The 16,398-nt window shown below is 52.5% G+C and overlaps 1 protein-coding gene across 3 annotated transcripts; it reads left to right on the forward strand.

Moving 5' to 3' along the window:
• The first annotated feature begins 1,406 nt into the window (after positions 1-1,406).
• SCN3B (sodium voltage-gated channel beta subunit 3) lies at positions 1,407-10,203 on the forward strand. Of its 3 annotated transcripts, none has more exons than XR_005831223.1 (7): positions 1,407-1,895; positions 3,428-3,591; positions 5,146-5,371; positions 6,427-6,565; positions 7,171-7,267; positions 7,769-9,718; positions 10,074-10,203. XR_005831223.1 is itself a non-coding variant. In XM_040616015.1 (6 exons), exons 1-5 carry the CDS (start codon positions 1,436-1,438, stop codon positions 7,232-7,234), a joined length of 1,053 nt encoding a protein of 350 aa, XP_040471949.1. In that variant the 5' UTR covers positions 1,407-1,435; the 3' UTR covers positions 7,235-7,267; positions 7,769-10,203. The 3 variants fall into 3 exon arrangements, 1 of the variants encoding a protein (XP_040471949.1); XR_005831222.1 differs by having other exon boundaries at positions 7,769-8,614; positions 9,585-10,203; XM_040616015.1 differs by having other exon boundaries at positions 7,769-10,203.
• Positions 10,204-16,398: the final 6,195 nt, after the last annotated feature.

A 16,398-nucleotide genomic window follows, 5' to 3' on the forward strand; every position in this document is an offset into this window, starting at 1 on the left:
GTACTCCGTGAGACAGGTGGTTGTCAAATGAGATAGCTGGGGCCGTTGTCCAGTAGTTCCTGTGTCTATAAAAAACCCACCATCAGCACTCATCTGCCACATGCGGGCTGGATTGTTCCGGAAGAGTTAGGAGCAAATCCAGTGGCTTATCCCTCCCTTTGTTGGGTTGTTGTGGATATCACAAGGGGCAATGGGAGAGCAGCAAGGGGCTTAACGAGGGAGGCTACATCCTTCCCTCGTCTCTGGGTATCGCGGCTGCTGTTTTGTCTCCCTGTGGGGAAAAATCGGGGTTTAAGGTTTGGATATTCATGATGGATGGCTTCTAAGGGGGGAATGGGTATCTGCGGGCCACTGACTTACAAGCTTTTGGTCTCCATACTCACACCTGGCTCCTGGACATATGCTAAGCGGGTGTTTTCTTTGGGTAACTTGCTGTTAGGGGTGCACAGTTGCCCGAAGCAGCCTCAGAGCAGCGGGGCCAGCCAGCGAACCCCACTGGCCAGCACGGGGCTTTGGTCAGTCCTGGCTGCAAAAGCGTTGGGGGTTGGCACAGGGCAGCGGCCTGTGCAGTGAGTGAAATGCAGCAGAACAGGGAATGGGGAAGATGCCCTTGGGTGGGAGTGACCTGGAGCTGTCACAGGAGCTCCACAGGGTGACGTGGAGGCGGTGGCTCTGCGTGTGTGCATGGCAGGCGATGAATGCAGCTTGCTGGTACAAACAGGAGTTGATGATGTCTAAAGCGTTGGGTTGGCTTTGTTCTGTGGCCGGGCCCAGGCAGCACACGTGTGTCCTGAGCACCGAGCCCCGCTGCCAGGCGCAGTGGGGGCCACCGGGCTGCGGCGGTGACCAGCACCGGCAGCATCGTGCCTGGCTCAGCCCGTGGGGGCTGCGGGCTCAGGGCCGCTGCCTTCCCCCGGCCCTTTGCTCCGTCTGGGTGGGTCTCAGCACCACCAGCTGCCCGCGCCCCGCCGGGGCCGGCCAGGTTTGATCCCACGGATCGTGCCTTACGGAGCCGGGGCTGCAGGACGAGGCAGCGCGGTCAGCAGCACTGCGGGCCGTGCCCCCGCTGCCCCCTGTGCCCTCCGGGGCCGGAGAAGCCCTCGGGGCGCGGTGGCCCCCGGCCAAGCCGAGGAAGCCCGGCCCGCGGCTGGCATCGTGCCGCCGGCAGCCGGGCTGGGACACGAGGTAATTCCCGGTAATTCCCGGCGGTGACCTTCAGCCCGGCGCTAAGCGGGTTAGAGGCGGCGGCCTCGCCGTGACCCCGCTGCCGCTCGCCCCGCTCGCCCCCCTCGGCTGCGTTCCGGCCGGTGCCCGAGCCCTGCCCCCCGCGCGGGCCGCGCCGCCCCGCTCGCTGCTGGCCGAGCCCCGCTGCCGGGAGGAGCCGGGGCCGGGGCCGGGGCTGGGGCCGGGGGAGGGAGGGAGGAGGTGGCCGCGCATGCCTGCCGCGGGCCGTGCCCCCCCGCCCGGGCTTAGGCTGGGCGCCGCGCAGACGTTCGCGGGGCCGCGCCGCGCAGGGAAGCTGCGCCCCCCGCGCAGCGATGCGCGCTCCCTCGGGCCGGGCCGCCGAACAAAGAGCCGCCGGCTGCCACTGAGCCGAACCGAGCCGCGCCGAACCCAGCCGAACCGAGCCGAGCCGCGCAGCCACCTGCTGCTCCGCGCCCCGGCCCCGCCCCGCGCCCTGCGCGGCCGCGGCCCTGTCCGTGGTGCTGCCGCTCCCTGCGCGCCGCGGGGGCGGCCGGGGGGGCCGGCGGGGCCGCCCTGTTGCGCCGGGCCGGCGGGGAGCAGCGGCGGCGCCGCGGGAGCTGCGGGCCGGACCGGGAGCCGCTCCCGGAGCCCAACAATGGCTGCGCTGCCGAGGCTGCTCTGCGCGTCTTCGGCCGCGCTGGTGCTCTGGGGTAGGTGCTCCGCTCCCTCCGCTCCGGCCGCGCTCCCCGCCGGGCCTGGACCCCCCCCCGGGGGGCTCCCCTCCGGCATCCCGGGCCGGGGACTCCCCTCCGGCACCCCGAGCCAGTCGCTGCCACCGGCACCGGCCCCTGAAGTGGCCTTTTTGCTTACGAGAGGAGCAGGAAATCCCGCTCCTGCGGAGTTCGGGTGAATGCAAGGGAGTTGGTACGAGCAGGGGAAATACGTTCCTGCGAAGCAGACTAAGGGCACAAAGCGCCGCTTTAATACGCGTGCAAGTTCCGTGCTGTGTCTTGTTCATTGTTGCTTTGAAATTTGCAACGTAATTTGGCATTTAGCTGCCTCGGGGAGGATGTGCAACCAGCTGGCCGTGCGTGCCAGTGCTAGTTTTCCGTGCACTCTACGTAAACTGGAGTAAACGCTTTATCGCGATCAGTTTTTCTTCTGCAGCCGAGAGAAGGTTGGTCAGCTTTGCCTATACAGCTCTATTCGATGCATGCGTCTGCCTACAGCCCTGGGTGGGCCGTATCTCCCTGCGCGTATCTAACTGAGCCGGAGTAAAGCAGGATCCGGTAGCTGCTTCCCTATTTCTCCCAGCAAACTGGTGCTACCCGTGGCGCTGGTAGTACGGGAGAATTGGAACCTGGCTGTCTCCAGGGTAGGTCCTGGGATGCTACAGTGCTGCGAGCGGGTTAATGGTACCTCGGGCTGGGGAGGAGGGAGCAGCCAGCGAAGTCAGCAGTGTCCAGTGAGAGACAGATTCGGGCAGGCAGAACCCGGTATGGTTTAGCCCAGGGCACAAACGTCGGCAGGGATTTAGTCCGAGATGTGCTGCAGCATTCCTTTTCTTAGTGAGTCTGTAGCTTCACAGACAAATGATTTTTGTCTTGTTTGGGCGGGCGGTATTTTAGAGTTGCCAGTACTGGCACCGATCAGATTGGAAGCGTTTTGAACAGGAATGCATGTAAAACCAGTAACTCCTCCCGCTGCCAGGTTTACTCCACCCGAGCCCCTTGGTTCCAGTAGTGTTTATGAGACCTCGAGACAGGAAGGGCGGTCAGGCCTCCCTGCTTGTTTTGAGCACGTTGCCAGATTAAAACATCCAGGCCTCCCAGCACAAAGAGCGAGCTGGTCCTCCGTGCTTGGATTCTGCCTTTCTTTCACACTAGCCTGCAACTGCTACTGTAACAGAAGCATGCTCCGCGTGCGTGGGAGAGAATGAACAATGCCTCTAAAATGGCATCAATTACTATGGAAAAAACTAAAGTTGTGGCAAAGCAGATACAGGAGAGGTAAATCTGCATGAAGTGACCGTTCTCTGTTAATTATTATGAATTATTTCTATCTCAGCAAAGGAAGCTTGGTAAGATTTGAGACTTAACCTGTTGTCAGACAGTACTAGTAATGAATCGAATGGCTTTCCACTTTCCATCAGGTACCATGTGATCATAAATGCTGAGATGTGGATCACCGACGTCTCTCTAATTCTGTCTTATGCTTCTTCTCTGCTGCTCCTTTTCCCTAGCTGGTTTTTGTTCTGCAGTCTGTGTTGAAGTTCCATCAGAAACAGAGGCTGTCCAGGGAACGCACATGAAGCTGCTCTGCATCTCCTGCATGAAGAGGGAAGAGGTCACAGCCAGCACGGTGGTGGAATGGTTCTACAGGCCGGAGGGTGGAAAAGATGAACCTGTATGTATGTTTGGTAGCTGAGCCCGTGTTTTCATAGATCTTACTGTGAAACACAGTCCAGTGAACTCATGTGGGAGAAGCCAAAAGGTATTTATGTGAGAGCGTAAGTTCGTCCTGCGGCAGGATCCCTAAGGAAGGCTGTATTCAGGGAAGGAGAGGGACCCAAATACGAACTGAAGCTTTCTGCCACATTCTCATTCAGAGTCCCTAGAAATGCCAGCAGGCTGGTTTTGTATCACAGAGGAGAGACGAGCTTGGAGTTCAGCTCTAAGCTGCAGATCTTCACAATTTTTGCAGCGTTTTCACCCAGAGCTTCCACAGCACCAACTCTAAGCAGTAACTAAAGTGTCTTTTCCCCGCTTAGCTCATTTCCACACTTGGGCACAGCAGGAACTCATGGCAGGAAAAACCAGAATCCGTTGTCGAGTTCAAACATTTGGGGTTGTATATACGTGAATGCCAAGTGTCCGGTTCCATTCCTTGAATACGTGAAATCTGGTGTGTGAGGAAATCAAGAAGGGAAACCGAAGTATGGAGCGACACCTGGTACCCTTGGCCACCTCTTCCTTCTTAGGACACTTTTGAATCCCAGAGCTGTTCTTTGGAGGTTAAATTGGGCTCCAATAAATCTGCAGGAGAGAAATTGCCTCTTTTTGCCTCAGAGAAAGCAGTGGTATCCTGACTGTGGGAGGATCCCTGTCAGGAAAAGCTAAAACTCGTTTTCAGAGTGAATCAGAACAGGCACCGTACAGATGAGGGGCAACTGGAATTCAAGAAAGAATGGTAAAGCAGAGAGTAAGATAAAGCCTGTGTGCACACATTTCTTTCTAGCTATTTTATCTGAGTATGAAGTGTTAGGTCAGTGGTAGCGTTTCATGCTGGTTGAGCAGGGCCAGGCAAGATGACAAATATTCTCCTGCTGTCCGAGAACTGAAGGGACCGTGCTAAGGAATGAGAATTCCCTTGCAGTGACCCAAAGCCTGCTAATGAAACTGAGCTGGGGCGGGCAGTTTAATGATGGGGACTGTGGTCAGCCAGAAACTTAGAAAAGGTTAGGTCTGTGAAAGCCACCCCAGCTCTGTCCTTCTGATGCACCATTTTCACGCTGTCGTATTTATCTGGCAACACTTGCATTTCACCTGAATATCCCAGGGCTTACCAAAAATGACCGTTTGTCTTTGCCACGTTTATTCTGTGGTTCCTTCTTAAGATGATCTCATGTGCAGGTCAGGCACAAAGACTTGCAATATCCTATTTTTTAGTTCCATTGCTGATCTTTTGTGTCATTGTCCACGTGTCTCAGTTTTTCAGTGCCTTGTTTTTCTACCTCTGTGATGGAGATAATTTGGCTTTCTGTTTTGTGTAAAGTACTCTTGAGATAATTGAGGTAAAGGGTGATAGAATACGAATAGCTGCTGTTACCAAGGAAGCCACAGCCCAGAACACACATGTGTGTAGCTCAGGACAATGATGATGTTCCTTGCATATGCTGTGTTGTTGTCGGAGATAATGAGTCGGTGATTAATCAGAATACCCTTTCACATTTCCTCACAGATCTATGAGTACAGGAAAACAAACCATGAATTTCCAAGCCGCTTCAGTGGTCGGTTACAGTGGAATGGGAGTAAAGACATGCAGGATGTATCCATCAGTGTGTTAAATGTGACCTTGAACGATTCTGGTATCTACACCTGTAACATCACCCGGGAGTTTGACTTTGAGATTCACCGGCCTCTCTTCACAAGCTCCAGAGAGATCCACCTCACCGTGGTGGAGGAGGGTATGAAGGATTGGCAGAAAGTGTGTTGTGCCTTAACTCGCCGTGGGCGTCGTCATCCAGGGATGTAGTTTATTTCATTGCATTGCAGGAGAGCGGTGACTGAGCTACCAGATAATTGTGGCTGTCTTTGCCCGCAACAAACACTACACAGGGTTCAGGAGAAAAGACCTGCGTTTTGTTTGCCTGCTGCGGCCTCTTTTTAGGCTCAGAGCCGTTGTGTGCGAGTGTGGGAAGGTACAATAAGCTCAGCAGGCTGGGGCAACAGCTGGGAACAGCTGGGCAGGCACAAGAAGCAAGCAGGGGTTTCCAGTTTCTCTGCTCAGAACGCTGGCTTCTCACCGGCGGCTCTAGGCTGCTGCAGCCCAGCCTTTGCCAGGGTACCCGCAGCGCCCGTTTCCTTGCTTCCACCCCCTCCCTCTTGGAACGACTCGGCCTCCATTTTGATACCAGTCTTTTGCTTCCACCTTCTCCCAGTTCCTCCTTCCCTTTGCGGTGCTGCCTTTCTGTTTGTCTTGGTTTTTGCTCAGTTCAGAGCTGAAATCCGGGCTCGTTAGGAGTCAGTGGGAATTCTGCTGCTTTCTCCAGAGAGGTACAAGAGCTTTTAGCCCTCATCTTTTTCTGATGCATCTTCCCTTCCCTTCTTCCCCATAAGCATCTCTGTGTTTTGATCTCTTTCAAATCACTGGCGGCACAATAGAGTCAGGTAACACCAGCGAGTAGAATACACAAAGGAAGCAGTGTGAAGGCGAGGTAGGCTAACGGTGAGCAAACGGTGAGCAGCCTGTATGAATGTGTGGGCGGCAGAGAACACAAGGCACATGCGAGCCTGTGCATGTCTGACTCAGTTGGAAACGCGCAGTGGGATTGCTGCTGGCATGTCCTGTTGGCAGCCTCGCCTGTTCCCTCTTTTTTGCCCCCTCACAGTGTAGTGGCACCTGGGTATCTCTGGCAAGGTGGGTTAGGAAGGATGTCACGAGGGTAGAAAGTGTCAGTGGAGCTGCTGTGCTCCAATAGCTGCATGTAAATGATCTGAGATTATTTTGTTTTCTTACCAGCTGGAGAAGACTTCACCTCGGTCATCTCTGAAATTATGATGTATATTCTGCTGGTCTTCCTCACCTTGTGGCTACTGATAGAAATGGTCTATTGCTACAGGAAAGTCTCCAAGGCGGAGGAGGCTGCCCAGGAAAATGCGTAAGTGTGAAATCTCTCGAGATGCTAGCTGTTCCGCGAGGTTTCTTTGCATGTCTCAGTCCAGATCAGGCTGCAAGAAGACTGAACTTAGCTACTGCACGTTTCTCGCTGCTGTTTGCTGTGTCTGAAATCATTGCAATGTTTAGGAGTACCAAAGGAGATGGTGCGCTTGCACAATGCACCAGGCAGGGAGCGTGGCCACAGCGCGCGGTATGCCCAAGTGGCCTGGTTTGAACTGCACGGAGCTGCTCCCCTGGCAGGGCTGCGCTCAGAGCTCTGACTCACAGACACAACTGACACAGCAGAGATGTTCCCATTTTCATACTGGCCCGTTCCCATCTTTTTACGTACTTGGCTTGGATCAGGGTGCTCTTTGGATGCAGTAGGACAGCTGCATGCGTAGGATTTTACAGTAGGGAAGACTCGGTGTCTGCTCCTGACTACGCGGAGGAGAGTTCCCTACTGCGAGCATCTTCTACTGGTGATATTTGTTACCTTAGAGATACTTAGAGGCATTTAGTGTCTCTGTAAGGGTGAACGGACCTGAACTGGTTTTTGCACTGCAGCACTTGAGGTTATGCTTCCCTCCTTCCCTCCAACTGCAGGACAGACTATCTTGCGATTCCGTCGGAAAACAAGGAGAACTGTGCCGTGCCTGTGGAGGAGTAGAGGAGAGGAGTCAGCAGAACGAACGGCACCAAGGTAGGCCATGAGGGAACTGTCAATCGCTGCTTGCATTTGCCAACCTTGCAGCCTCGGCGCGGTGGGTTCGGCGTGCGTGGGGCTGTGGAGGAAAGGTGGATGGAACGAGACTCCTGGAGTCTGGCCATGCTCCTTCTCTGGAGCTTCCCCAGTGACCTCAGAAGCAATATAGTTGGTGGGTGTAGTAATACTACTTCAGTCCCCTAATCGGCACACGTGTTCGTTTTCAGGCCATGACGCAATTACTCCTCCTTTGCCTGTTCCTGTGGAGCTGGGAACAGTCACTGTCCCCTGTAGATGGGGAGCTGGGCTCGGGACGACGTACGGGCACTGTCCCCACAGGAGGTGTCTGCTAGGGAGGGCTTTGTGTACAAAAGAGCAGAATCTAGGCCTCTGATAGTCTTGTTCACATCCTGTCAGTTATTGTACTAATTATATCGCAGTCCTCGCTTCAGTACGGTCAAACGACTCGCGCTCCAAGAGGAATTCTCTCACTTGCAGGAGCTCTGAAGACAGAAGGACCACGTCATGCCAGCCAGGTTTGAGGGGGAGCTCTGTGCCGTCGGGAGGAATTACGGGGAAGTGTAAATTCTCTTCCATTTGCCTTGGACTCTGTACAGCCTTGACTCTGGCCTCATGACTCCATTCTGAGCTGCCTGCCCATTTGCTAAAGGACTCGTCTTTTGAAGCATGCTGAGCAAAGGGCAGGGGTGTGGGCAGCACGGCTCCTTCTCAAGTTTCAGTCCCATCATCACCTTAATGGCTTTGTAAATGTTAAGTGTCATTTCTTAGCTGCTGTCACCACCACCTTTATTTGCTGAATATGCTAGTTCTCCATTGCAGAGGTCAAGGGTATGTATGTCATGTCACTCTGACCTGCAGGACTGGGAATGAGGTCATCTTAGGGTGATGCTCTGCCATACATTACAGCCCAAGCAGTCTCACTGATGTTAAAGCAGGAAGAATTTAATTAATTAGTTGTTGCTTGGTAAGTTGCTCTGGACCTTGGGCTGCCCGTGCACAGGCAGAGTAGGATGAGGACTGTAACGCATTAGAATTGTTGCAAATGCGTAATAGGAAGGATCAGTCCCTGTGCCATGTTCACACTCGCCTCTGAAGGAGGGAACTGAGAATCTAGATCCTGAAGTACTCCTACTTTGGGAGGCCATACGATGTAAGTATAAGAATCCCCCATACCCACCCCTTCTGTTTAGTAAGCGTCAAAATTCTTAGTTCCTTCCGTTTGCCTTGCCTAGCAGGTTTACTCCTCAAGCTGGCAGAGACACAAGTGATAGGAATAACTTGCGGAGCCACGTTCTACAACAACAGGCGAGCCCGCAGGACAAGGTATGCGGTTCACCTCTTTCTGGGGAAACCCCCTGAAAGGAAGATAGCCTGGTGCGAGTAGGCAAGGAAGGCAAACGGGGTGCACAGCCCTCCCAGGAAAAGGATGGAGAGCTCTGTACCATGGTAGTACTCCTCCTTGTAGCTGCGATAGTCTTCTCATGCTGTAGTGTAGCGCCACCTAGGGGAACAGGCAGAAAGCACTTACTTTTTCCTAGCTAATCCTAATTTTTTTCTTGTGAGAATTAGTCCCTGGTTTGAATAGTCAGCATTCATCGTAAATGACCCGCTGCTGCACAGGAATCATGCTTTAAATTCAATGTTTCCTATGCAAACGTACTTTTTCAATTGTAGTGGATTAAGCAGAATAAAAATTGTTTTCTGGCCTCAAGTGGAGATCAGCTGAGCTCAACAGCTAGGATTACAAGGAGGAAAAAAAGGCAGAAACATTGGCCCGGGGTGGAATTGTACCTTAAGACAAACCAGGGGAAGGTTTGTGTTCTTCATACAGCATATAGCTGTTACATCCCTGCTGCAATGGAGCCTATACTGCTTGCAAGAGTTGACAAATTTTGCTACACTGACTGCTTTTAAATAGTTACAAAGTGCTTGTGAATCAAGGCATGCTGCCCGTCTATGGAATTTCCCCTGCTTTTTTCTGCTGCTTTTTATGTGTTGCTAAAATCACAGAAATTACTCCATTTGTAAATAAGTCAGTCGGGCCCAGGCCAGATTTCTAACTGGCAGTTGTTCAAAATTCCTTTTTTAGAGTGGGTGTCAACTTCAGTAAACTACTACAATGCAGGCTTCACAGTAGGCTCGCTCTCGAGCGCCGAGCCAAGTCTGGCAACTTGAGGGCATTTTCCAGACGAAGCACGCTTGTAGTCTGGGCACCAGTTCTGTCAAACCTACTATCTAAAAAGGGAAAAGCAGCTCCTCTTCTGCTCCAGCTGGATGTCTTCATTTTCCCTAGGCCAACCTGCCTGGCCTCAGGGCAGTTTGGGGCATACTCCGAACTCTAAACCCACAGCAACAGAGGAGGGACTAGATTGTAACTCCAGAGTTTCCATCACTGACCACAGCATTGATGCCCACGGTGACGTGTAGGTAAGGTCACGTAACCTCTCACCCACTTCCACTCTCCTCCTTAGTCCCCGTGAAGCATTGATAAACCCTCTGGTGTCATAATGTGAAGTCGGAAAAGGAGTAAACTAAGAACCTCTTGAGAGCTACCTCAGGTGGTAAAAAGAAGGGCCGTCCTCTAGTCCTGTACCTTCCAGTATCTTACACGCATCTTCTCAAGATGCATTTTTTGGGATGTATCTTTCACTTTTCCAGTTCCTGCAAACAGATCTGACTATTGCCCTGTGTTGTTCTAGGCAGGAGAAAAATGGTGTGTAAATTTTGCTCAAGAATCTCCTAGGAAAAAATAGAAAAGACAGAGATCTGGGATTTTTCACAGGTGGTGTTGAAGGCAGGCTGTGTCCTGGAAGAGATGGTCCTGACTGGTCTCTGAAAAGACTCTCTCTGTATTTGAAAATGACAGAAGAGACTTTAGAATAGGCAGGATAATAAAAAGAACGAAACACTCACGAGTTGCGCTGTTTGTTTGATAGATATTTTTTTCTTTTTTAATTTATACCGTACTTCCATTGTACTAGCTACTTTACATTAAGTTTTGGCTGCATAGCCTTGACAATTCCTAGGTTCTAGCAGGTAAGTTTCATTATCATTTTACTGCATTTTGCGCACAGCGCAAAGTTTGTGACAGTTAGACAACTCCTAAAACAAAACGACGGTTCCTCCCCCACCCCACCCCAGAGTTCACGTTGGCGCATCCGTGGCCACCAGCCCCCTGCTTCCTGGGCTCCGGCGGTGCGATCCAGAAGGGAAGCATGTGCCTACGGGTGATCGTACAACCCACTCCCATTCCTTGCTGACGTGAGGCGAGGCGATCCTCGTTGATCCGCAGTTACGCACAGCAACAGGGGTTGCAGGATCCAGGGCCTCAGGTGGGGAGAACACACTCCAGGTTTTTAGCAGCTTTATCCAGCCCTGGAGCATGTGCTGGGAGCTGAACCGCCAGGAGAACGGCAACGTCTCGGAGGTGCCACAGCCACACGATGCCACTCCCGGGTGGCTGCGACGGTTCTGCTGCTTCTCCCTCCCTTTGACCTCGCGGGGCCAAGAGCCAGGTTAGTGCTTCCGTCTCTGCTCTGTTAAGCGCTGTGACAGGGGCGGTGGGCTCGTGCGGACGGGGAATGGTGCACGTGTGGCACAGGCTCCTCCGCTTTGCAACAGCTGCTCTCCCACATCCCAGTGCTGCTGGGGCAGACGGGGCCGAAACTGAGACGCGACCGAATGGCTCTAGAACCTGAGCTGCACGTTGGTTTCATTCCCTAACTATTCTCGGAGTTTGGGTTGGGGAAGGTGGCCATTGAATGTTAGCAATGGAATTGGCCTAAATGAGTGAGGTAACAGAAACGGCCAGAGGAGGTACCTCCCTGAGCCATGTGCAAATTTAATTCCTTCAGCAGAAGGAAGTTCTTTTCCCTACTGAAAAAAAACAAAAACAAAAAAACCAAACCAAAACACATTCACTTAAAGAGCATACAGACTGCGGCAAGGAAAGGCGAGCAGGGACAGCACCAGGTCAGTCCTCCTATGACAGGGAATGATTGTCCGGCAGCGAAGGTGTGAGGGGAGAGAGAAAAGCCCTAACAAGCACTGCAAGACATGGGGGAAAGGAGGGCATGGCACACCACGGATCCATGCTCAGAGACAAGCCCATGCTGTCTGGCTAGTTCAGGAAATAATCTCAATCGGCAGTTGATCAAGACATGAGGAGATTATTTGGCCGGTGTGCACGTCTAGAAAAAGAAAGGTATTATGGCACAGAGAGCCTCATGCTGTGGAGACTGTGAAGCACAGAGATCGAAGCATGCCAGGCGGGGGGAGAGGGCCACAACGCCAGCACGGGCGCATCCTGGACCTACAGTGATGCCAACGTTCTGTGAGCCACTTACCTCGGGTGCTTTGGTTGGAGGCTCCGGTTCGAGCACTGTTTCAAGCAAGCCCCTGCCAAATATTTTAACTAGGGCCAAAAGTGTCTGAGAAGACTAAGCCAGAGTTCAGGTCACTGCGCCATGAAAGCCATCAGTGGCAGCAAGGCTGGCAGCGATCCCGTCGGCAAGAGCTCTCTGGAGCTCAGCAGGTAGCACGGGACACGCTGGTCTGCCAGGAGCTGCAGGGACAGACGGGACAGAATCGCCTCCCCTGAGCCAGGCGCTGCTGACGTACAATGTTTGTTACCGACTGCTTTTCCACGTGCTGTGGAACCAGAAAGGCCCACCTCTAAGGAAGTGGTTCGTTTCTGTCCTCACTGGGAGAAGCAGACGCACACTGCCAGAGCACTCCTGGTCTCGGCGGCGAGCTCAGCACGCGCCACGGAAACGCTCCGAGGACACGGGGTGAGGTCCTGGCGGGAGCACAGCAGCTCCGCACCAGCGGCAGAGGAGTACTTGACGTGTTTGCCACGCTACAACTGAGCCACGCTGTGGACAGAGCCTCTTCCCACATCCCTGCACTTGGCTGGAGACGGGACCTTGCCTTCACAGATGGGTTTTTCATAGACATTAACCCACACGCTGGCTTTGTGCTGTGGCCATGTGAAGGAACCCGACATGAACAGGAGTCCCAAGTGTTTTCCCACTCCTGATAGCATGGAGAGACCCATCTAACGAGCCAGGAGGGATGTACTTCCCCAAAACGTCTGCCACTAACCTCTGTTTCACAGCTCCTCGCACCTGAGGCTGGTCTTTCTAGGGCTGGCAACTATCCCCACCACTCTGCCCAAGTGCTGGGCGGTGCGAGCTGCAGGCTGCCCTCCCTGTCTGCCGCCTCTATGTAGGTGCCTTAGGATCACTGCACGATGATGGGAATACCTGCGAAGGCAAAGCTACCGCAAGAGCGATTAAGGCCACGTGCCACACAAGTGCTGCATTCCCCAAAACCTTCTGTTAGCATTTCTGATGTGCAGAAAGCCAGAGCGTGAGGTTTGCCACCATCTTTCACTCTGCCTCAGTGTACCGCAGGCACCTTTTGTTGCCTTTGTACCTGCACAGAAATGACTGTAGGCTGTATCCCAAAGGTCTCGTTTCAGGTACCTGGGCCAAAAGTGTCTCCAGCCACTACTGGGAAAACAAATTTCTACCTTCTCGTATAAAGGTAGGAAAAAAGCATGTATGTAGGCTACCTGGTTTAGTGCCGAGCAGCCAGGGAGGCTGGATGCCTGTCCCCATCTACACCCAGGTGAGCTGGAACCCACGGGGTCTCTGCTCAGCGCACCGCTGGCGCACGCCACGCTTTCCGAGAGGGGTTACAACAACGTAGGCACCGTTATTCCAGAGGCGGCTTTGTGCCGTGGCTCTAAACGCAGCAGGGCACCCTGCTTTGCAGCCTTGCCCCTTTCAGCGCAGGGCCGTACTGTAACAACGGCGCCGCATATCGTTTCAGTTTCCCTTTATTAGCTCTGAAGCAGAAGGCAGGGTGCGGTGTCAGAGGGGGGCTGTGGCTGGGTGTTCGCATGCTCCGGTAAGAGAGATGAGAGCATCTGAGAGATGGTAGCAGAGATCCAAGTTATGCGACTTTTTTCTCCAAAAGGACTTAAGGGGGCCAGAAATATTTATGCGGCAGTATCAGTATTAATATTGAGGTTTTCTGACTGAAGCATGCCTTGGATTGCCAGTTAATTCTCCAGCACCCAAAAAGGATGGTTATCTATTTAATTCATAGCTAACTCCTAATTCCTACCACCGCAGGTACCTTTTCTCTCTTCAAGGGGAATGTGCAGCCCCCGCACTGCCCGTCTTGGGCACATGCTTCTGATCCGATCTTACTACCTGGCACAGCCTGTGTCTTGTGTCTTTCACAGACTTTACGCACAGGTGCTGCACTCGATACGTTTGGGCTCTACTTTATGAATGCACGACTGCATGGCGGTCACCCAGGTCTGAAATCCACTCTGAGCTCAGGAACCCAAACAGCTCTTTTAAGATAGTCATTAAAAGGCGTCTATTTATCAGCACTAAGATTGTATCAGGCTAGGATTAGTGAGTGTATTATTCTCCCATATAAACAGGTCAGATAACTTCATGGTTTGTGTGAGCCTTCTACCCCTTCTCCCTCTTCCCAACAGGCAGCATCTTGGCAAGAATTAGGCTACTAGCTGTTGCCATTAGCTTGCATATTGGGCTGGAGAAATGCTTTTTTAAGAATGTTGCTTTTGTAGTTGTCCAGGTTGCGCAGCTCAGGCCCCAGCTGTGCTCACCTGAAGGGTCAGAGGGGAGACTCAGTGCGGAAACGTGTAAAAACACCTGACGTGGCATTTCTGGCAAGGCAAGCAAGTAAAGCAGCAAAACCCTGACTATGGAAGCCCAAACTCCAGCTGGGCTCTAACTGCTGGAAGGCAGAAGTACCACCCCCTGCTACGTTATTCAGGTTGCTTGGCCTTGCTTCTAGGTAGTGTTACTAATTTCTCCAGGAAATGTAATCATAAGCTGACGGGCCCCCAATTGTCTGTGGCTGCAAAAGGAATTAATCTGTCTATTGGGACTCAACTGCAGTAGCAGGCGATTCCCACCTTGGCTCTCTAGAGGAAGGTATCTAGGTGAAAACACACCGAGGTTTTGTTTAAGCCCTCAGCTATAGTGCTGTTGTGGGGTTTGCCTTAAGAAAAAGACCTTGGGCTTTTTTTCTTTTATTACTACAGTGATAAGTGAAGAGGCAATAAAAGATCATGAATCCGATCCAGCTCCAAGCCCAACTTGCTGCCAAGTGGCAAAAAGAAACCTAAAGCCTCAAAGAGAAACCTTCCTTGGTCTGAAGAGCCCTACAGGCACCTACAAGGTTCTGTTGCTGACCATCACCCTTGTGCTCTTTTATGAAAAATTTAACGTAGCTGTGTGTCAGGAATCTATCAAACATGTTAAACCCAGTTTAAGGTGATGTGCGGGCAGAACAAATGTTAGTGCTTGAGTTTGTTACAGCTGCCCCTACGTGGCCTTGCACTGATTTAACCAACCTTGTGCAATTCTGTCTCTTGGGGCCAAGCCCAAGGAAACCACGTCAGCTGGAACATCCCGAACCTAACGCAACAGCAGTCTGGAAGAATGCTGCAGAGGAAGAAGGATGCACAGGTAAGTGAATGGATTTTTTTTTGTCTCCATAACTAGCAAGAGAATGTGAAATCGGTAAGAAACCACCTCTGATCACTAGCGTTTATTTTCAACCCCCTTGGGACAAGTGAGTTTGCCTCTCAGTGGGTTACGTCTGTCTATGTAACAAAACCCTCCCGGGCCTGGTGGCAGACACCCCCATTCCAGGCTTCTCTCTCAAGATGTGGCCTTTTTCTTCTCCAGCATGGGCAAGGAGGCAAGCACAGGGCTTCCTCTCCCTCTTCTTTCTCGGTGCTTGGAATTAAATTCTAGAAAAGGGGAAGATGGGCAGCGGGGGATTTTTCTGTTCTTAGTAATTGTGGGAGTGACTAATGGGGAAACAAGACTCATGGCCAGTGTGGCAAGTCACAGTGGGGAGTCAGGGCCCTCCTGTCCCAAGATGAGCCACAGAATGCCCTGCCTGGGCACTAGCACCTCAGTTTCATTGTACAGTAGCTATTTCAGCAGCCTCCCTGGAAAAAAGTCAGGGAGCAGTGAAGTAGTCAGCAGCATTAAATTAAATAAATAGTCATAAATACACATTACTCTCTAGTTGCCGAGGCATGCTTTTCCCACTTGTACCTTGCTTTCACACTCTTAAATGTCTTTTTGATACCCTGTCTTCATCCGTGCTCCTTCAAATGTGAGTCGTCTTCTGTGGGACATGTGTTCAGCACTCGGTCATGAAAATTGTAGGTAGGTTGGGAGAAATCGGGGGGTTACTTCTACATACGTTACCTTTCCCTAATTGGAACGCACGAGCAGGAGCTTGTGAGGGTTTTCCTTACACTCCACTCTGCCACCCAGCCGTGCAGTAAGAGTTTCTGCTATAGAGGTAAGAAGACCAGTTGCCCACCCTTATGTCCCCTGCTCTTTCAGCACCCACTGGAGCTGGAGACAATGGGTGAGCTGGAACTGCACCGTTTGCAGATGGGGAATATGCAGCTGACTCCCTCCTGCCATTTGGAAGGTGGAAAAATCCTGGTGTCGAACAACGAGGAGACTGAGGGCCTCACATATCACCTGATCTACACAGCTAGGTAAGATGCAGAAGCATTTATGAAACATTCAAACAAGGACCCTGCCTGCCAGCCAGGCACAGTGGTGGCTGTACACCACACAGCGCCGTCTCCCTGCCCCTCTCCCTCATTCAGCTGCTACTGGGGGTCTGGAATTAGCCCTAGAACAAGTACAAATCCACGCTGTCTAACACAGCCCCCCCACCGCACTCGCTTACAGAGCAAATGCTTCTGAGATCCAGCTTAGGAGAGTCAGCGGGCAGATACCTCACACCACGCACACCCTCCGGATCTATCCTGCCACCTCCTGACACTCCCTTCTCTCTTTTTTGGTCCCCTGAGCCTTCCGAGCCTCTCCTGGACTTTTGGAGGCCTTGTTGCTATATAGATGTAAATACCCCATGACGGAAAGGTTGTTCTTTTTCTCCCTAACGCTTTCCCGCAGACTTTGTAAAACAAGGTAAGGGCTGGGTGGTACGAGCAAAATGCTCTCGCAGACCCGGGGCGGGAGAGAAATTTGCTAATAAGGGTAGTGGGAACAGTTGCAAATAAA

The sequence above is a fragment of the Falco naumanni genome, chromosome 16 (genome assembly GCF_017639655.2).
Source record: "Falco naumanni isolate bFalNau1 chromosome 16, bFalNau1.pat, whole genome shotgun sequence".
Lineage (NCBI taxonomy): Eukaryota > Metazoa > Chordata > Aves > Falconiformes > Falconidae > Falco > Falco naumanni.

Bases quoted from the DNA above. Each gene is read 5' to 3' on its own strand.
- SCN3B (XM_040616015.1), top strand. From the start codon at position 1,436: ATGCCTGCCGCGGGCCGTGCCCCCCCGCCCGGGCTTAGGCTGGGCGCC. The intron at 3,592-5,145 runs GTATGTATGTTT...ATTTCCTCACAG, and splicing joins AGGGTGGAAAAGATGAACCT to ATCTATGAGTACAGGAAAAC. The intron at 6,566-7,170 runs GTAAGTGTGAAA...CTCCAACTGCAG, and splicing joins GAGGCTGCCCAGGAAAATGC to GACAGACTATCTTGCGATTC.